We start from the raw sequence: 22,180 nt of genomic DNA, 5'->3' as shown, positions 1-22,180 counted from the left end.
GAACATTTTTAAAATTATGAGAATAATAATGGTTGTTTTTTTTTTATTGAAAATAAAGATATTACAATAAGTCATATTATTATTTATGAAAATTTCAATACAATGGTGATGTCTATCATTATTGACATATCATTATTGACATACAATTATAATTAATCTCAATAAAGATATGAAATTTATTGAATTATTAGTTGCATTTAACATATGGGATTCATCCTTTATGTATTTCTTTACTATTGATTAGTGATATCATATGTTAATGATGACGTGGTATTATTATTATATTGAATTTTTACTGAAATTTTGTATAAAAAATTACTTTATCATTATACAATTTATTTTAAAATTTATATCCATGACTTTTTTTTATATTGTCCATGATATACTAGTTACAAATAATATATATATATATATATATATATGTATATCTTTCTCGAAATCAATCGTAAAAATTTATATGAAATATTTTTTGTAAAAATTTTCAATGTTATAATTAATAAGTGCCTTCTCTGATTTAATGTCTAGGCTCCGCCAGTGTGTACGAAGAGGGTGATTTCAGATTCTGATCGACAGTGAGAGTTTTTGAATATTGGGTTGTTGTCCATGAGAGAGACTGTGGTTTTGGAAGGAATTGTAGGAGGAGGGTTTGGAATTGGAGGGGTTGGGAGAGAGGAAGAGAGAGAAAGGAAGAGGAGTGAGAAACCAAACATTATTTTTATTTTACGTTATTTTATTTTTTTCTATAATCCGGGCATGCCCTAGATTTATGGGTGTATGTGTTTTATGCTCTTAAAAGTGAAGAGCATGCCCTAAATTTATGGGTTTTTATAGTTAGTAAAAAAAAAGAAAAAAAAAAAGAAAAAAAGAAGAGGGATTTGGAGGCAAAGGACAAGTGAAATTGGCCCCTTTTTATTTATTTATTTATTTTTGCATTTGCTTTGTGTGTTGGCTGGTGTTGCTGAGTTTGATTATAGTCATGTTAAAAAATGTTTGTAGAATTTTTTTTTAGTTTACAAAGTTGAATTCAAAATTTAAATAAATAAAAAAAATAGAAGTTGTTTGGTTATTAAGAGACGGAATATCATTAGAAATATTTATGTTTAATGATGAGATCAAAATATAATTGGAAAATATTTTTTTGAAAAATGTTTTTTTTCTTTGGTGAACAAATTTGAATTCAAAATTTAAATTGGGTTTAAATTGGATTCTGTTAACAAAAAAAAATGGTTTAGTTTTGTTATTAAAATGTAATCTTTTCACAAGGAGAGATAAGAGAGATAATGGTGATGGTGTGATTTGTTTAACAACAATGCTAGGTAGCTCAAAATTTTGTGGCTCAAATGGCTCAAATCACTTAAAAAGATGTCATTTTGAGTGTAAATGAGCGTAAAACGACGTCGTTTTGACAAATTTAAGCCATTTGAGTCACAAAATTTTGAACTACCAAACATTTTCCTTTGTCTAAAGACTGAAAAAGCCCACCTCAGTGACAAAGATAACATATTTTTATTTCCGAATAACTAATCGGACTTGTATTTATATTTTCACATCAAATTTTTAGCAACAAATTTGATAAGTTACATTTTAACTTAATAATTTTATACTCAATTATATTTTGATCTCATTATTAATTATATCGTGCCTTTAGACACGGGCATACACTAATATATATATATATATATATATATATATATAAGTGTGTATGAATATGTGAAATGTGCATTAATATTTTAATATTTTAACATTATTTTATTTTTAACAATTCGTAACCTAGTTTTTTTAAATACAACCAATAAGAAAATCAATAATAATTTGGTTAAATTTGTTGGAGAGATTATAAATAAACAAATAAATATATTTAGGATTTTACCCTTATAACAAAATAAGCCTTTAGATTTTAATTTTGTCAATTTAAACTCTAATATTTTGATTTGTTTTCAATCCAAACTATTTATCTATTTATATTAAGCAAAACTAACGAAAAAAATGATATTTTAGTCATTAAACTCAATAAAAAATGATATTTTAAAGATTTTATGTATACTTACATTAAGTTTAATGGCTAAAATACACTTTTTATGCCAGTTTTATTTAATAAAAATAGACAAATAATTTAGATTAAAAAATAATGGTTTAAATTAAAAAAAAAAAATTAAAACCACAAGATTTATTTTATTACCATGGTCAAACTCTAAGATTTTTTTTTGTTGTGAGTTGTCTAATTTTTTTTTAAAAAAAACTGTAGTCAAACTTTGTCCTAAGAGATACTTTTAAAAGTCCAATATCATTTTATACACACAAAAAAAAAAAAAACAAAAAAAAACAAAATTAAAAAACAAACCAAAGATCCATTTCCGATGAAGACAATTGTATTGGAGAAAGTAATACACTACACTTGAAATTTGGAAATAGACTCAAAAAAAAAAAAAAAAAAAAAGGGTGGATGAGTGGGTAGATAGGTGAAAAGACTCAAAAAATGATAGAAAGAGAGATATTTTAGGGGAAAAGTAAAAGTAAAGAAATTATTTTGACCCTTAAATTGTTAGATGAAATAATCTAAACTGTTTATTCAAAATGCATCTCTAATATATTTTGAGACATTTTCAAAAATCGAACGGCCATATTATATAGATATTAGAATTGTGCAGTGCATTACATTGCTTTTGTTTTAATCAATCTTCACAATGTCAGGCACTTCTACAGGGTATGAGTGGATCCACTCCAAGCCAGCCATCCCGCGTCTCAATACTATGAAGACATTTCCACACCACACTATTGCACTTGAACCCACTTCCCAATACAATTTGACACACACTATCACCCCTTCTCACCCTCCCTTTGGCTTCCAAATAGCTCAACTCATCCCAAATTGATGAAGATTATGTGTTTCCAAACCTATGAAGTGTCATCTTTGGTGCCTCCACATCTTCCTCTCTCAGATTCAGACCTTTCTCGATCGCCTGTATCACCACCCTCCCTCCCGCATGAATGCAGAAATGCTAACGATTGTGAAATCTGGTGTGTACACTCTTTTTTTCCAAATCAGCGATAACCCGTATCGAAATTGCACTTTAAAAGGCAAAAATCGTAGGCCCAACGATGCCATGTTCGCCTTTAAGGCTTCCTCAGCCACGTTCACCACGCTTTTCGATATGGATATTGAGAGGGTAATTTTTGGGAAAATTGGGCCGAGCTGCGAGTTGGGCGTTGAGGCCCAAAACACGAAGGACTAGGTAAAAAGGCCGTAATGGATATTCCGGCCCAGGAGAGCAATGTTACTCCGACCTTGGGGAGACAAAGTTACTTCGGCTCACAAATGATGAAGTTACTTCGGCTAAAGGAATGGAAAAGCTACTCCGGTCCGGTGGCAACTCGGAGTTAGGCCGATCTCAGGGTTAGTCCGGTCACAGTATGTTCTTTCGAGGCCGGTTTCGGAATTAGTCCGGTCGTGACTTACAACGGTTAGGTCGGTCAGAACTTGTTACTTGGAAGTTTGATATAAGCACACTAAGGTTGAACAAGGCAGCCGAAGTAAGGAGTTAGAGGAGAAGACCGAGCTAAGGATAGTTCGGCCCTCTGTGGCTCGGTATAGCCAATTTTACTTCGGTCAAATGAAAGTTCGGCCATAAAGAAAACCATCCCACTTGGTTTAAGCAGTGGGGGAGGGTGTAAAAGGATAAGCATTATCCTTGGGAGAATGAATCCTAGGAGGACTCTGCATGGAGAAATACAAGTCCTACTAGGATTGTGCCACGGGAAACTTATAAAAGCTCACAAGCATCACCTTGGAGGAGGTAATTGAACACAATTCTTTCTGAGAGCATAAAACTTTGTCTATTTGTCAAGCTTACTGACTTAGGCATCGGAGAGGTTTCCGGCACACACCCTCCGGCTAGCTCACGTTTGTGTTTTCAGGTGACAAAGCGACGTCGTACGGAGGAGCGTGGACTTGGTCAACAGGATTATACGAGGAGAATTATTTCCTCCCCGTACAATTGGCGCCGTCTGTGGGAAGAACAGACAAGAACAAAAACCTCTTGACTAAGCTTCTCCTTTTCTCATTCAATGGCACACATTGAAGACTTGCCACAGTCCGCCGTCGACGGACTAACTCCAGAGGGGGGCGCAAGGCGCGAAGGATTACCCTCTGTCCCTCCTATGGCAGATCTGGAGCCCCAACAACATAACTCCAGGAGGAGTGGCAGGGGAAGGCGGAATAGCAGCCCACGACATTCTCAGAGCCCTGACAGGCAAAGGAGGAGGATGGATCCTCAAGCCCTGGAAGATCGCGTGAAAGAACAAGATGAACTAATTCGAAGGATGGCGGCGGACATGGAGGCTTTGAAACGCCAGATGAAGACTAAAGATGTGGCGACAGGAGAGGGGCGCAAGCACAAGACGCCCCCTCCCCACTCAGAAAATCGTAGTAGGAATACTACACCCTCCCAAGGAGAGAGCAGAAGCCTCAGGACAGGCGACACTCACTCCTTATTTTCAAGGACTCGTCACTCCAGGTCTGAGAGGACGAGATCCGAAAGATCATACACTGAAGGAAGCACGTATTGGCCTTCACATTCACACCAAACCAGATCCAGACAAACAGTGCTGCCCAGGTCATCCGACTTACGAACCGTGCTAGAAGAAAAAGCACGATGCAAGGAGGATGCCAGGGCAAGAGATCCACACCGAGTTTCGGCCTTACAACGGTTGGCTCCTCGGACGCATGGAAGCGTCGAGGTTGGAATGCCAATACCGCGACCGGCCTACGAACCAACGGACAAGGCATTAGCAAGACTACAGACTTCGCCGTTTGTCCCAGCGATCGAAAACGCACCCCTACCAGCAGGCTTCCTTCAGCCGAAATTCAATACATATGAAGGGAAGACGGACCCGTATTCACACTTGAGCCACTTTCGCCAAGTCATGGCTGTGTACAGGCGAAACGAGGCCTTAATGTGCATACTCTTCCCATCAAGTCTGGGCGACCTAGGCTTGACTTGGTTTGAAAAACTCCCAGAGGGCAGCATAGCCTCCTGGGCCCAATTGGCAGAAGCGTTCGTAACAAGGTTTCGGACAAATACTAAAACACCGGTGGAGATAGACCAGTTACTCTCCATCGACATGGGTGAAAAAGAGACCCTCAGATCTTACAACAGTCGCTACTGGGAGACATTCAACCAGATTGGAGACTGCCCCACCAATCTAGCCATTGCGCAGTATAAAAGAGGCCTACCAGTAGGGAATCGACTAAGGGACTCGATCACCATGACGCCACCCCTCACCATGGAGGCCCTGATGGAAAGAGTGCATCAGCACATCAGGGTAGAAGAGGATGGCTCACGTGCCAAAGCCAAATCTAGTACGACCGCAGTACCAGAAAAGAAAACCTCAGCAAAGGTCAATACAGTGGATCGTCAGAACAGAAACGGACGCGGCAGACGAGATAACGGAGAAGACCCAGATAAAAAATGGTTGAGAATCCGCACTGCCATAACAACGGTGTTCAAGAAACCAATATATCGGATTCTGAGCGAAATAAGAGATGAGCCTTTCGTCAAGTGGCCAGCCAAGCTAGGAGAAGCCCAGAAAGACTACGACGACAGATCACGGTGCACCTTCCACCAAGAAAAGGGGCACCGGACTGAGAATTGCATGCCACTGAGACAGCACTTGGAGGAATTGGTGGCAGCAGGACACTTGGATAAGTACATTGAAGGAGGGACGCAGCCAGCCCCCCAGGACCATAATAACCACCCCAATGGAATGCCAATAGACGCCCCGCCTCAAGGCGTCATCAATGTCATACATGGAGTCTTTGAACCTGAGCGTGTATGCGAGCTCAAGGGATCGATCAAAAAGGCAGAACACTTTAGAGAAGTACTAAGTGCCCAACCAGCCATCAAGAAGGGGAAGACGGAGGCAACAAACGTCATGACTTTTTCTGACAAAGACTTGGAACGAATTTACTGCCCCCACAATGATGCCCTGGTCGTCACTCTCCGAGTCAAGGATTTTGACGTCAAGCGGATTCTGATTGAACAGGGTAGTTCATGTGAAATCATGTACTACGAGACATTCAAGCAATTGAAGCTGCAAGACAAAGACTTGGCACCTGCCGTATCTCCCCTAATTGGGTTCAACTCCATGCCAGAATGGCCCGTCGGCAAAATCATTCTTCCAGTCAGAGCAGGAACCGTGACAAAACAAGTGGAGTTCTGGGTATTGAAGGTCCCCTCCACTTACAACATCATCTTGGGCAGAACATGGCTGCATGCCATACGATCAGTGGCGTCATCCTACCACCAAGTAATGCGGTTCCCCAACAACACCGGCATAATTGAAGAAGTCTATGGAGATCAGATCATGTCAAAGCAATGCTTCGTCATGGCGAATGGCAGCCGCGCTGCCAAAGGATATGTTCATTCGGTGGAAGAACCGGAGAGTAATGAGCTATTCACAAATGTCAGCAAAGCGGCGGATCGGAAAGCAGTGGAGGACCAGGAGATGGCAAGTTAAGGCCAAACTGGGAAGGTCCTTACAAAGTGGTTTGGTTAACAGACAAAGGGGCATACCACCAAGACAAGGACGGCAAAGCAATCCCTGGGCCATGGGACACGGCCAACCTCAAGTTATTTTACTTTTAGTTTTTCTCTTTCTAGCATGTGTAATTTTTTCTTTTCTCAATAAAACAAGCAATTCTTTTCAGCATGAGTTGTTCTCTGTACAAGTTAGCATTAGTAAAGTCTAGGTACATTGTAAACACATTATTCCAAGTTAGCTGGAAAAACTAACTTAGAGGTTGGCTGGAATAAACCAACACCCTTCCTAAGCCCAGGATAAGGATCCAGGCTGCAGGACGTTTGGTCAGAATAACCAAACATTATTCTAAGTTAGCTGGAAAAACTAACTTAGAGGTTGGCTGGAATAAACCAACACCCCTCCTAAGCCCAGGATAAGGATCCAAGCTGCAGGACGTTTGGTCGGAATAACCAAACATTATTCTAAGTTAGCTGGAAAAACTAACTTAGAGGTTGGCTGGAATAAACCAACACCCCTCCTAAGCCCAGGATAAGGATCCAGGCTGCAGGACGTTTGGTCGGAATAACCAAACATTATTCTAAGTTAGCTGGAAAAACTAACTTAGAGGTTGGCTGGAATAAACCAACACCCTTCCTAAGCCCAGGATAAGGATCCAGGCTGCAGGACGTTTGGTCGGAATAACCAAACATTATTCTAAGTTAGCTGGAAAAACTAACTTAGAGGTTGGCTGGAATAAACCAACACCCCTCCTAAGCCCAGGATAAGGATCCAGGCTGCAGGACGTTTGGTCGGAATAACCAAACATTATTCTAAGTTAGCTGGAAAAACTAACTTAGAGGTTGGCTGGAATAAACCAACACCCTTCCTAAGCCCAGGATAAGGATCCAGGCTGCAGGACGTTTGGTCGGAATAACCAAACATTATTCTAAGTTAGCTGGAAAAAACTAACTTAGAGGTTGGCTGGAATAAACCAACACTTATTACTCTTCGGCCGAAGTAAGTGCATGGCTGAAGAGTGGTTGGCTGGAATAAACCAACTTTTGTTACTCTTCAGCCGAAGTAAGTGCATGGCTGAAGAGTGGTTGGCTGGAATAAACCAACACTTGTTACTCTTCAGCCGAAGTAAGTGCATGGCTGAAGAGTGGTTGGCTGGAATAAACCAACACTTGTTACTCTTCAGCCGAAGTAAGTGCATGGCTGAAGAGTGGTTGGCTGGAATAAACCAACACTTGTTACTTTTCAGCCGAAGTAAGTGCATGGCTGACGAGTGGTTGGCTGGAATAAACCAACTCGCGTTACTCTTCAGCCGAAGTAAGTGCAAGGCTGAAGAATGGTTGGCCGGAATAAACCAACTTTTGTTACTCTTCAGCCGAAGTAAGTGCAAGGCTGAAGAGTGGTTTGCTGGAATAAACCAACTCTTGTTACTCCTCAGCCGAAGTAAGTATATCGGCTAAGGAGTGGTTGGCTGGTAAGCATAGTGTAAAAAGCTAAAACCGAAATAACAGTTGGAGTAATAGAAGACATTACAAAGTGCAGACATACAAATCAAAACCGGAGTAAGAGTTGCGTAAAATTTTCATTCAAAACAAAAGTCAATACAAAGGGGCATAGTTCGGTTACAAAGAAAGAAAAAAGTACAAAGTCAAGAAAAAAGATCTTCGATCTCGGCGTCGAAGGCAGCATCGGCGTCAACCCGAAGACCGGTTTCAGGCGCGAGGACGTTGTCAGAATGAAGAATGGTTTCGGCCGGAGCTACGGTTTCACTTGGTTGATCAATAGTTAGATCTTCCACCATGGGCTCCGACCGAACTACCTGATCTGCATTCACAACCGAAGTATCCTCAGGGGCAGAGTCTTCATCAGAGTCCTCATCGTCTGAGCCCTCAAGGAACTGCTGTTGCATGGCTTTGGCATATTCCATCAGGGAGTTCGGTATAAAGTAGGCTGGAGGGTTGAAAACCTCGGTCTGGGGATCATGACCGAGCTTCTCAACGGCTCCCCTCCAGCCGCACTTAAAGAACAACTCCTTGGCAGCATCGCATTGTTGGGCGTAAGCATCCTCTGCCCTCTTGAAGCCTTGTTTGTCAGCCTCCTTCACCTTCTCCTTTATTTCGGCATCTTTCTTTCTTTCAAGCTTCACCAGCTCACGCAAGTACTTGTCCTTCAGAGCAATAGCAGTCTTTTGTTTTTCAGCTTCGACCGAACTAACCATTCCGGTCAGTCGGCCGACCTCGCCTCGGAGTTCGGCCAGTTCCTTTCTGGCCTCTTCCAGTTCGGCCGACTTCGCCTCTGCTTCTGCCGCTGCTTGCCTAGTCACTTTCCTCAGCTCTAGTACGTTCCTGTGGGTGATTTGGTTTTTCTGAATGGCCTGACAAAGCAACAACTTCCCTTTAAGCCGAAGAAAAAGTTGAAAAGAAAAAGAAAAATAAACAGAAAAGCGACCGAAGTTACTAACCAGAATCATGGATTTAGTAGCAGACCGGATGGACTTCAGCTCGGTGGTTAACTGTTTTTGGTGATGCTCCATGTCTTTGGGCAGACACACGCTCTTGGCCAGGTTGATGGCCAACAGGTGGTCTTTCTCAGCAACAACCGAGTCTGTATCTAGAATGTCTCGGTCGTTGAAAGTGAGTTTTGGTGCCCAGCTGCCGATGGTTCGGTCGGGAGACTCCGGTTGGGGGCTTGGTGGTAAGCTCGGCTGAATAGCAGGTTCTTCATCAACCAAAACTTGCTCGGTTTCGGTAGTTCGGGCATGTTTGGTTCGGCGGGAAGAGGATGGCTGTTGAGAAGGAAGGGCCACAACAGCAGGCTACGATCGACTGGGAGGCGTTACTTCGGGCCTAGTTGTTTCGGTGAGAAGGGCCCTAACTCTGCTCCTCTTCGCCATCTCTTCTTCTGCGGTTAGTGGAACAAGTCTTATCTCGGGCAAAGTTGGGTCCGGTTCAGGTGCTTCTTCAAGAAGGAAGTCAGTCATTCTTGCTTTTCGGTGACCGCTGTACCGGTAGGTCGGCTCAAAATTCAAAAGCTTTGCCCAACTTCTTTCTTTAATCCGTAGGGCGGCTCGCAAAATTGCAAGGTTTGGATAACTATATAAGGAATGAAGATGGGCGAAATCTGCAAAAAAGAGAAGTGTTAGTTCGGTTAATAGACTAACAAAAATCGAAATAAAATACAAGGAAGAGGACCGAAGTTAAATTACCAGGCTCTCCCTTTTTCCAATTTATAGGTCGGCCAGGAATTTGGGCTTGAAAATCCTCAAAATTCCCAGAGACCCAGAAGAAGTCATCATCATTAAGGTCTTTGTCCGGTGTGTGCTTAATTATCTTCTCTCGTCGGCGGCGGATCCTAAGGTAATAGACCCATCCAGCATCTTTCGAGCCGATGGAATATTGATGGAATATTTCGGCGAGGCCAAGGTTTAAACCGGTTTGGTGGTTTAGTGCGGCTATTCCCATAATAATACGGTATGTATTGGTGGACAGTTGGGTGGGGCATAACCTAGTTTGTCTAAGGAACTCATAGATCAACGGTTGTACAGGAAACCGTAGTCCGGTCTCAATTATGGATTGAAGAGTAAAAGGAACGAAACCTTCGTTGTCCCATGGAATGACGTCCTTTTTTGCTAAAGTCAAATGAACGTCATCCGGTATATCATAGTCCTTCCTGAATTCGGCCATGCCACCAGGGGTTTCGACTAAATACCTATACTTACCCATTTGTTGTATAAATTACGGATAAGTTATTTCGGTGCAAAAATCGTGCTCAGTAGCTCGGTTGAGCACACGCAGGAGTGCCTGGGTAACCTAAGTCTGCAAAGTAAAAAACAGAGGGGGTTAAAGCACTGATCAATGGACCGTGCTACAATTTACAAGCAAGGTATAAAAGCCCTACTTCGGCCTCAAAGAACTGGTTCTTTCATCTGGTCTGGTAGCTCGGTTGGAGCAGGTTGTTTGATAGACCGGTTTAACGTCTAGGGGCAGCTTTCTGAGTTCGGTCTAAAAAACTAAGAAAGCTGGTAGTCCCAAGGCCTAAATCGGTTGCTGTGTGAGGAAAGCTACTTCGGTTGAGCCCCTAGGGGCGGCTTTCTAAGTTCGGTTTAAGAACTAAGAATGCCGGCTTGGCCCCGAAAGATTAGCTCGGTTATAGACCGAAGTACCTAGTTCGGTATGTGCACGTTTGTTCGGTGATCTTATCTTGGCTAGAGTGGTTCAGAAGAAACTACTGATATTCCTACAAGTTCTAGTTCGGTTATTGGCTGAAGTGATCTACCAATATTGGACAAACAGTATCCTAGTCCGGTTGCTATATGATTTTGGATCTAAGACTGGTTTTCTACATAATAGTTCATACATACATGGGGTTCTACTGGTTTCTTCATAAAAAGTACAAAAGCAAAGCAGATAAATGGAGAAAAATGTTTGCAAAAAGCATACAAAACAGGAACAGATGGTAAAGAAAATAAAAAAGAGCAAGAAGGGTAAGCTTACTTACCAGATTGAAGAACAAGAAGCTGAAGATGGAGCAGTAGCAGCGATGAAGAGCACAGATTTGGAAGCAAGAGAAATGAAGACAGAGAGAGAAGGTAGGGTACGTGAATACAAGTGGGTGATTCAGTAAGGAAGGGGTGTTTTGTGAAATATGAGAGAGGGATGAGGAAAGAAAAAAGCGGGAACTGTTTCAAATTCACGAAGCACGAAGACGGCGTGACAGCCGTCCTTAGCCAACCAAAACATGCCACGTGTCATAAGAATGGGAAGCGTTACAGACACTATGATTGAAGAGACGTTTTCGACCGGACAAAATAGGGCCCGGAGTAAAATTAGCTCGGCTTAAAAGTTCGACGGTTTTTAGTTCGGCCGGAATAGCTTAAAACGATGCCAGCTCGGTTGGTGGACTGGTAATCCCAATCATGCTCTGCAGATGGAATTAAGGGGCAATTGAGAGGGTAATTTTTGGGAAAATTGGGCCGAGCTGCGAGTTGGGCGTTGAGGCCCAAAACACGAAGGACTAGGTAAAAAGGCCGTAATGGATATTCCGGCCCAGGAGAGCAATGTTACTCCGACCTTGGGGAGACAAAGTTACTTCGGCTCACAAATGATGAAGTTACTTCGGCTAAAGGAATGGAAAAGCTACTCCGGTCCGGTGGCAACTCGGAGTTAGGCCGATCTCAGGGTTAGTCCGGTCACAGTATGTTCTTTCGAGGCCGGTTTCGGAATTAGTCCGGTCGTGACTTACAACGGTTAGGTCGGTCAGAACTTGTTACTTGGAAGTTTGATATAAGCACACTAAGGTTGAACAAGGCAGCCGAAGTAAGGAGTTAGAGGAGAAGACCGAGCTAAGGATAGTTCGGCCCTCTGTGGCTCGGTATAGCCAATTTTACTTCGGTCAAATGAAAGTTCGGCCATAAAGAAAACCATCCCACTTGGTTTAAGCAGTGGGGGAGGGTGTAAAAGGATAAGCATTATCCTTGGGAGAATGAATCCTAGGAGGACTCTGCATGGAGAAATACAAGTCCTACTAGGATTGTGCCACGGGAAACTTATAAAAGCTCACAAGCATCACCTTGGAGGAGGTAATTGAACACAATTCTTTCTGAGAGCATAAAACTTTGTCTATTTGTCAAGCTTACTGACTTAGGCATCGGAGAGGTTTCCGGCACACACCCGCCGGCTAGCTCACGTTTGTGTTTTCAGGTGACAAAGCGACGTCGTACGGAGGAGCGTGGACTTGGTCAACAGGATTATACGAGGAGAATTATTTCCTCCCCGTACAGATATTCCACTTTTACCCTCCATGTCTGTGTCCAGGAAGACACAAGCGTGGGATTGATCGTCGCAAGCTTTGTTTGTTGTCACAAGATGCTTTAGCTCATACTTATCAATCTTGTTGTCTTGGTTTCTACTAGACAACAACATCGCCGCGCCCCCCAATCGAAATAGACAATTGGATAGAAGCATGGAGTGGTTCTTGCCAGTGTACTAATGTTCATTCAACATCTCAATGCTAACAATCAGAGCCAAACAGTCCCTATGAACTCTCAACAAGTCCTTAGCCAAACCTACTGATCTAATTCCAGCACTACAACCCATTCCGGACAAGTTAAAGCTCATGATATTGCTTCTCATATTGAACTCATTGACAGCCACTGCACTGAGAGAAGGTGTGGGTGAAAACATACTATAATTGGTGATCAAAATGTCTATGGATTTCAAGTTTATGTTAGTTTGTTCTAACAACTCTGTGACTGCAGAGAACAGCACTGTCGAGGCCTCTTCTCTGTCAATATCGATTTTCGAATGGGTATTTGTCTGAGAGATGGTGAAATGCTGGTTTCTTGGCTGAAACCTGATCTTGAAAGGATCTTGACTTGGAAAGCTATGGCATCGGGGTCGAACCCATCATGGATGATGTGTTCCAGGAACATGGACATGGGTAGTCTGAGAGAATTGGGTGGTTTGTAGCATGTGAAGTCTAGCAAGTAAATGGAAACTTTTCTCTTGGAGACAAGGTAGAAGAAGATTGTAGAGATTGCAATGGCTAGTACCATTATAGTGTAATGGTGGGTGATGATGGAGGAAATTAGGTCAAAGAGACTTTAAACGAAATGAAGGATTGAGGCCATGGAGAAGAACAAGATGAGAGAAACAGAGTTTTGGGGGTTGTTGTTGTTGAAGAGATATTGAATCAAGTTTGTTTTGGTAAACTGTAGTGTGTGGTGGCATATTTGAAGTGATTGAAAGATTGGAGGAGGAAGTTGGAAGGGTAAGGATCTTCTATCTCGAAATTTCGCTATTCTCATGTTCCTATACAATTTTAACTATTGAATTGTATAGGAATATTAATGCATGATGGTAAGAAGTGGATTACAAGAAAACTTAGACAGAGGGTCAAGGGTCCTATACTTTAGGGTAAAATTTTTTCTCTCTCTAAATGTCTTTGTTCCTTTATCTTAATATATACTTTCAATCATTAGATCATATAAGACTATCGAGACACATAAATCTTGAGGCACGATCCAATATTTAGATGTGTATTAAGACAGCCACAAAGGGATAGAGAAATTTAGAGACAGATGATCCTGTACCGAAGACATGTTTACCCTGTCGTTCTGGACCTATTTGATAATTTCTGAGGTAAGAGAGTGGATTGGGAGGGCATTGAACACCCTTTTTGTGCATGTATCAAAATAACTGTATGTGCAAGCAAGGGTCACACCCTGACCCTTAGCATTTTGTTGCCTTCCAAAACTTCTCTCTTGTTTCTTTGTATTTTACTACTCAACATCTAAACCAACTCATAACAATCTTAATCCTTTTAATAAATGAATTATTGAAGAGCTGGTGCTCTAAAAGTGAAAAAATATCCTACAAAGCAAGGAACCAAAATTGTAAAGAAAAAATCAGTACTCAACCTTAGGGCTATCAACATCCAGGAACCCTAATGCTTGATTGGTATTTTAGGCATACGATCTTTTGTCCCATCATTTGTTTCATATCCATCCTTTTTCGCCCGATCCATTATCAATCCTGCAATAAAGGGTTTGGGTCCAAACCCATGATCAATCATGCACAGAAAGGGTATCGCCCAACCCATTACTAATTTTACAACAAAAGGATATGAGCCTAACTCGTTAATAATCTTGCGATAGAGGAATATAAGACAGAGAATCCGGTCCCCTACTTCTCACTCCCACTTGCCTTTTTGCACAGAATTGGTACCACCCCTCTTGTGATCAGACCAACATATTGTCAATTAGTTGATTCACATTTATTTTTAGGTGGTGGCTTCCACTGGAGGGTACTGTTGGGCCCATGGAGGCCCACTACGAGTCCCGTTTTGATAATCCAAATCTTTTAATGTGTAGAAGTCGTCGAGTACTATATAATTATAAAAAATCACGTTGATCGGATATCGATAGCAATCTCATCGGATCAGTTTTCTGTCAACCGTTTATTTTTTCACCGTCTATTTTTTTTTTAATACAAAACTAATTTGATCACGTAACTATCGATATCTGATTAACGTGTTTTTTCCCAAACATATAGTACTCGACGAGTTCTACATATTGAATAGTTCAGATTATCGAAACAGGACCTGTGGTGGGTCCCTAAAGATCCAATAGCACCCTCTAGTCCCAGATCGGACTGGAGGGAAGGCAGGCCCTATTTTTAAATTTGAAAATTTTATTCTCTTTTTAAGTTGAATTGCATGGTCAAGTAGTTAAAAGAGGAATTCATTGGACCACAACTAGTGTAATATAATGTCCTACTCTATTTTTGTTTTGATTTTACAATCAAATTTAACCAATCCAGGGTGGAATCAAAGTATGAAGCATCACTTTTTTGGTATGGTCCACTGGAAGAGATCCAGAACTAGTAGCAATGCAAGTGCCATTTAGGTTAAAGAGCTAAAGGCCTGTGCCTTTCCTTTTTCTTTTCCTTTTTCGTGTTTTTAAAAAAAACTAAAAATAAAATTCCAAAAATATTAATCGTATTTTTTTTTTTTTTTGGGAAGTAGTGTTTGAATATAAAAAATATGCTCATTCTGTTTGGTTTCATTTTTAGAATTTATTTAAAAAAAAATAGAAATTAATTTGACAAAAATAAACATCTAGTTTAAAAAAAAAAAAATTATGCCTCCTCCAAAAAGATAAGATCTTGTGAAAATGATGATGTTTTTGTTTATTTTATTTTTACACTAAATTAGTTTTTAGTTTCTTTCAAAAAAAATCAAAAAATTTATTTTGAAAACCTAACCAAACATACGAATTTCCCTTGTTTTTCAAAAAATTAAAATAGAAAACAAAAAATAAAACAATACTGAGCAAACTAAATAACATGAAAGGCAACTCAAATCGCATAAAAGCGAGACATTTTTCATTTATTTATTTCTATAATATTCTCATTTTATTCCTATATAAACACATGTTTAGTAGATTGTACAAGTTAGATTAATACAAAACTAGTTTTTCTTCATGGTATCAGAGCAAAATGCTCTGTTCGTTTTGATCCTCTTCACCAAGTTTATCTTATCTTCGTTGCCTGTTTCGCTGTGGGTCAATTATTGGATCCTCAACTCTATTTTATTTTTTTAACTAGTAGCTTCTTCATTTACTTGTTTACAATAATCCAAGGTTGCAGACAAAAAAGTTCTGACCTTAATTTTAGGCTAGAGTGGCATAGACTTTGGCCCATTAGCCTTGTTTTTCTTACCACATATCATGAAATGAATATTTAAGATTTCGAGTCCAATAGTGACTTCCCTTGAATTATGAATCATGGATATGAATTTCAATACTTTGGCCCATGTAGTCTTTATCACCGTTACAAGATACACTTGATAAGAAATTATTTATAAATATCAAATAAATCATATCAAATTAGACAATTAATAATGTAAAACAGTTCGACAATACGTACCTGCAAGTCTAATTATAACCCCAACAACAAATAAATCAATAAAAGAAAGAGTCTCGTAATAGAAAAAAATAAATATCTAAAGAAAGTTTCTCTATTAAGAGTTATTATCCTGTCTTCTAAGAATTTTATATTGGCGGTGTGCCCAATCAATAATAGACGGCCTAACAATTACATGGACAAAATAATCATTCTTTACTTCTTAGTTGACAATGTACAAAAGTGGTAGACTAAACTAGCTCAATTAATCATCAGGGGTGGTGCCCTACTGGGCAAGGCCTCCCTCTCCACAGATGTGACTTAGGTTCGAATCCTAGAGGGGGCGAATTTGTTGCTTTGCAACTGACTCTCTATGGAGATCTCGCCCTGTACTCCGATCAAAATCCGGACTCGTTCCAAAAAAAAAAAAAAAAAACACCTAGCTCAATTAGTTGGAGTGGACAATTCTTGTGTCGGTGTGGGAGTATGAAGACGCTTTTTATACTAATGTTACACAATCAAAATTGGGTCAAACTAAATGAATTTTTATTTTTATTTTTAACAATTGGTATGACTAGTGAAAAATTTTTATTTTGAAAATTGGGGGAGGATTGAAGAAACAGATCAAGGCATAATTGAAAGGGGAATATCATATAAATGACATATAAAAAGAAAATCAATGAAGCATAAGTGAGACATAGAAAATGCTATTGGTACCAAATAATTTATCAATTTTTTTATCAAACCTTTCACATGGATGTGAGACCCACACAAACTCATATGTGTGTGAATCCCACATCCATGTGAAAGGTTTGGTAGAAAATTTGATAAATTATTTAAAATCTCTAACATAACTTGTGAGATATATGTTATGATACAAGTGAGAACCATATATATGTTGGAGAATTGTAAAATATTCGGTAGTCAAAATTAAAATCAAACCAAATTTTATGAGAGTAATACATCTACAATTTTTTTTTTTTTTTTTTTTTCCCTTCCTTTTAAAAGTAAACTTTTATTGAATAAGATTCAAAGAAAAACCTTATATCAGACATTAATAAAGGAAAGGGGAGAGGGATATCTACCCTTGTTACCATCACCAAAACTCTACTCAGGGGCAATGAAGATCAATCATGAAAAGTAAGGGAGCATATGGAGAAAAGGAATATGATGAGAGAATTTTGAAAATAAATCAAATCACATAAAAGTCAAAGATTTGTCATTTTTACCTCTTTCTACATTGTTCTCATTGTATCCCTATGTAAACCTAGGATAGATTGTAATGCAAGTGAGATTAATTCAAAATTAACTTTCCTAAAAAATCCTAAGTGAATAGAATTCGATTATTATTTTCATACAAAAGAGTTGTATCTAATTATAAAATCAAAATTCTGTATATGTTAAAGAACATTTTGTTTCATAACAAATCTAGGAAGTGTAGCTGTGCAGTGTTAATCATTAGTTTGGGGACAACCACTACATAATAATGTAAGTGTAAGTAATGCCAAAAACAAATTGGAGAGGTTTCAAGACTTTTGGCTTAGCTAGTTGCAGCAAATAGGACCATATATCTAGAAGAGAAGAGAAGAGAACTCAAATAGGCTTGTGAGAACTAAGAATAGCTTTCAAATGGGGGCTAATTAAAGAGTAAGCATGCATATGCCACTGGATATATAGCTTAGGGTTTGCTTTGTAGGGTAATGCCCACAAAAGGTGGCATGCACGGTGGTGATTGAACTGAAGTGATACCTTTGAGGCTATGTTTGGATAAAAAATTTAGATAGGGATTTGGAAAGTAAGAGAAAAAATATAAGATAAGAAGTTAAATTTTTGCTCCATTTTCCTCGCCTTCTCTTTTTTCCTTTTTAATTTCGTACCTGAATTGATAATCCAAATACAACTTGATTATCTCTTGAGTTGAGTTAAGTATTATAAAAACATATGTGGCTGAGATTTAAATGTGACTCACACTATACAAAATTTGAAGCTACACTATATACTTCATTTTTCTATAGAATCCAAACTCTACTAATGCAAGAAAGCATGTAGAACTAAAAGTTGAGCAACATGATGACTTGTATCTTGAGTTGAGTTGTTATGTATGGAGCAACTCTAAAAATGAAATATGTGGCCTCAATTTTGATTTTAGGTGGGTTTATACTACACTAATTAAATTTAAATTTACACCATAAATTTTATTTTTCTGAACAATTGTTTGGATATATTTTTTGGGTGGAAAGATTTTTCAATATACATATATCTTAGTTCTATTAATGCATAAAAGCATGTAAAATTAAGAGTTGAGAACCGAGAACAAACACGAACATACTCAAAAAGTCTTTAAGAAATATCGTTAACCACTAAAAACTAATAACCTTAAAATTTTAAAAAGCTATTTATAACAAAAAGAGGAATCTTGTTACAATTAGGAAATAATCTACTAAGCACCACTACAAAAAATTAAGGTTTTAGAAACCAAAATTTAGGAAGAAAATTATTTTTTACAATCAAATATTTTTGTTGTGAAAAGTGTCGTTATTATATTTTTAGTAACGAAAAATGGATATTAGTGATGAATTATTATCTTTTTGTGACTAAATTTTTTGTCTCAAAAAATAAACCATTTTAAGACAAATTATTTTGTCCCTAAAAGTGTGTTTATTAGTGACATTTTAAAATTTTTTTCGCTAAAAGTCTTATTTTTTACTTTTCGGGACGACTTTTTAACGACTATCCTCACGACAATAGAAATTGATTCTCAAATATTTTTTGTAACAAAATTTTCACTTTTAGAGACTAAATAATTTGGTCTCTAAAACTCTTATATGTTGTAGTGTACTTTCCTTTCTTGGCATGAAATAAATAAGGAAAATCGAAAAAAAAAAAATCAAAAATAGAAAATTTAAGTTAAGCTTAAATTTGAATACAAGAAACTTCGAGCATTCGCATCAGCCTCAGCAAATTTTGAGTCAAATTATAACTCAAAATCCATTTTTGTATTTTAGCTAACCTTTTTTTTATATACACACTCCATCAAACTCTCTATTCTAAAATTTTATTTTATTAAAATATTATTTTTTATTCTTTCATCTTTTTCAATTTAAATATATTTTTTCTAGTGCACCATAGTAGTAGTAGAGAGCAGTAGCCGAAGAAAGCAAACCACTGAGGGGTGGTCGACTGGTCAAGCCAAAATTCAGCAAAACTTACTTCTTTGCAAGGACAACCGGGTGGACATCCAGTAAGATGTTCGGTGAGTGAGAAAATATAATAAAAAATATATTAACTTGTCTCAAAAAAATAATAAAATATTGAATAATTAATGAATAGAACCTCAACATACTGTGGTAAATTCAACCAAAAGTTAATTCAGAAATAATTTGTTGAGACTATAGAACAAGCAGATTGTGATTTGCTAGCTATATTTTACTTTTTTCCTATTTTGGTGAGGTGGATGCTCTTAAAAGTAGTAAATTTGTCTAATCAGAGACCTAAACAAAAGAATCAACATTAGTCACTGCAATGTAGTGAGTTTTATTAGTTGAGCTGTTTTTAACGAACATAAAACTTTTTTAAGCCAATCTATCAATGTCAGCCTAACACTTGTTAACCACACGTTTTGTTGTTCTTCAATCCAAAAACTTCAAAGTCACTTGATCCACTCCTCTCCTCTATAAATTGGCAGCTAGATGCACTCATAGTCCCTACAAGTCAGTTTGCAACACTCCAATACTAATATTTTTGCAGTCTCTCTCATCAGTAACAACAACTATAGCCATGGCTCTCAAATCCCTTCTCTTAGTTTTCTTGTTGATTGCTGCCTTGACAGCTGTCCCAATGGCTGAAGCCCAACTGGGCCTGATAAGTGGTCTCTTGGGTTTGATTAGAATCCAAGGCACAGTCTTCTGCACTGCTAATGGCAACATGGGTGTCAATGGCACTTCAACCCCTGTCTTCCCAAGTAATAATAAACCAAACACCCACCACAAATTTCCTAAATTGTTATTATGATACTTTGTACAAACATAATTTTGTATAGAATTGTCATATAGAATTATGTGGTTTTTTGTGATATTTTTATTTTAAAATTAAAACATGCACGGTCACTGTCACAACGATCTAAATATATAGATTTTTTGCGTAAAATTATATGTGTGAATCATTATTCTAACTATGCCTATAGTTTTTTGTGTCAAATATATTCACAATTATACATAGAAAAATGTTAATCATACAAAATTTTTATATAATAAAGCCATATAGAATGATGTGTCAATCATAATTTTATAATTATTAATCATAGTAATGGGCTTTTTTTTATTATGAATATGAATGAGTTCATAATTTTGTACGAAATTTTTGTATTCAAATTCTATTTGTATAGCGCTACCTTTCTGCGCATAACATAACTTTTATTTTGTGCTTTCACGTTTCACGCACTAAAGACCATAATGAGCTTGATTGATGCAATCTTTTGCTAGTCTAAAGGTTGATCATTAAAGAGTAAAAAGTTAAAAATATTTTTCTTTATTTTTTAGATTTCTTTTTAATTTTTTAAAATTATTTTTGCTTATTAAATACACAAGTTGCATGCTCCAAACCCTTAGATACAATCTTTCAAAATAAAATTTAATAAAATTATAAACAATCTCCATGAATTGGGCCAACATAACATTTCTGTACATATAATGATATCCAAATAGGTTTTTTTTTTTTTTTTTTTTGGTAAAATGGAACGCATCCAAACAGAATTGACATAGTATTTATACAAAATAATGTAGCTTTCTATACCCTTTTCATCTCAAACTACATATAATGATATCCAAACAGAATTTCTCTACATAGTTCATATACAAAATAATGTAACTTTCTATACTCTTTTCGTCTCAAACTAAATCACCCATTATTGTGATTTATAATTTCAAAAATTTTACTGTCATATCATTCTAGTTGAGTTTTAAGTAACGTTAGAAACCCATAATTTAAATTTTTAAATCTATTCACAATGATATGGTTAGAGAGTTAAACCCTAAAAAGTTGAGTGTGTGTGATTTAAAAACTGACACCTATCATACCACATTAGTCAAATTGTGGTAGATTTTTTAGGGATTTCAAATATTTTTCTTGCGTTTTTTACATACATTTTTTCATGCAGATGCAAAGGTACAATTGCAGTGTGGAGCTGGAAACACAGTCTCAAGTGCAACAACCAACAATTTTGGAATTTTTTCAATGGTGTTGGACCCTCTTCAGTTTGTTCTTTCTTCACTTCTGAGCAATTGTAACCTGCTAGTCAACACCCCACTTAGCAACTGCAACCTCAACCTCCCCTCTGTTGGCGGGCTTCTGTCGCCATTGCAGTTCATCGGAAACACCCTTCAAGGCCTCCTCAACATCTCCAACATTATTCCCTCTGGATTTCAATTCCTCCCTAACCTAAACTATCTTTTTTGAATTGTCAATGGCCTTTGCAAGGGTAGGTGTATTGCCATGTAATCAAACAAAATGTTGAAATCTTGTTTGCTATGTATTTTAATTTGCAATCCATGTTGTCAATGCCTCCAAGCTTTTGCCTTTCATAAGTGTGGTAACTACATGATCATCTGATTAAAGGATCGTAACTAACCAAATAAAAATGACAGTTTTATTAACGGGCTATGAGAATAGCATAACAATTTATTTATTTTATTTACTTATTTTTAACAATTGGTAAGGAGAATAACTGAAGTGGAAGTTCCATACCTAACAATAAGATTCGAACGTAAACATCATGTGCACGAACTAGTTGTACATTGTGACCTTAATTTCAGAAGATTTGAAATTTCAATTTTATTGGAAGAAATCATACTTAATTTACTTTTTTTATATATATATAAATAATTGGTGGAATATTAGAACAAAATCAGAGAATCTATTTCTACCAATCACTTTCTCCCTATCCCCAAAACCTTTATAATCATTAACTATGTCACGTGATTCTTACATTTTAAAATTTTCATATTATTTGATGATTATAAATGTTTTGAGATAAATGAATGGATCTAGGAAAAGAGAAATATGATCTGTATAAATTTCCTTCCATATCTCATCTCTCCATACTTCTTTATACTGTTCTTGTAGGTTTTAATTTGAATCTATATTGATGATCCAAACCATCTATCTGGTAGGCTTGACAATAAAGGTCATCCATACAAAAAATTAATTTCATCAGATAATTATAAATACAAAAATAAATCGTATTATGT

At 37.7% G+C, this 22,180-nt stretch overlaps 1 protein-coding gene and 1 pseudogene across 1 annotated transcript; one reads left to right on the top strand and one right to left on the bottom strand.

Moving 5' to 3' along the window:
- Positions 1-2,668: 2,668 nt before the first annotated feature.
- LOC114292594 (putative 3-ketoacyl-CoA synthase 21 pseudogene) lies at positions 2,669-19,714 on the bottom strand (annotated as a pseudogene).
- On the top strand, positions 19,656-21,536 carry LOC114292606 (phylloplanin). The gene is made up of 2 exons (XM_028236600.2): positions 19,656-19,896; positions 21,091-21,536. Exons 1-2 carry the CDS (start codon positions 19,713-19,715, stop codon positions 21,387-21,389), a joined length of 483 nt encoding a protein of 160 aa, XP_028092401.2. The 5' UTR covers positions 19,656-19,712; the 3' UTR covers positions 21,390-21,536.
- The last annotated feature ends 644 nt before the right edge of the window (positions 21,537-22,180 follow it).

The sequence above is a fragment of the Camellia sinensis genome, chromosome 7 (genome assembly GCF_055761805.1).
Source record: "Camellia sinensis isolate YWXY chromosome 7, ASM5576180v1, whole genome shotgun sequence".
NCBI lineage: Eukaryota > Viridiplantae > Streptophyta > Magnoliopsida > Ericales > Theaceae > Camellia > Camellia sinensis.
This window is presented reverse-complemented; position numbering and strand designations above follow the sequence as displayed.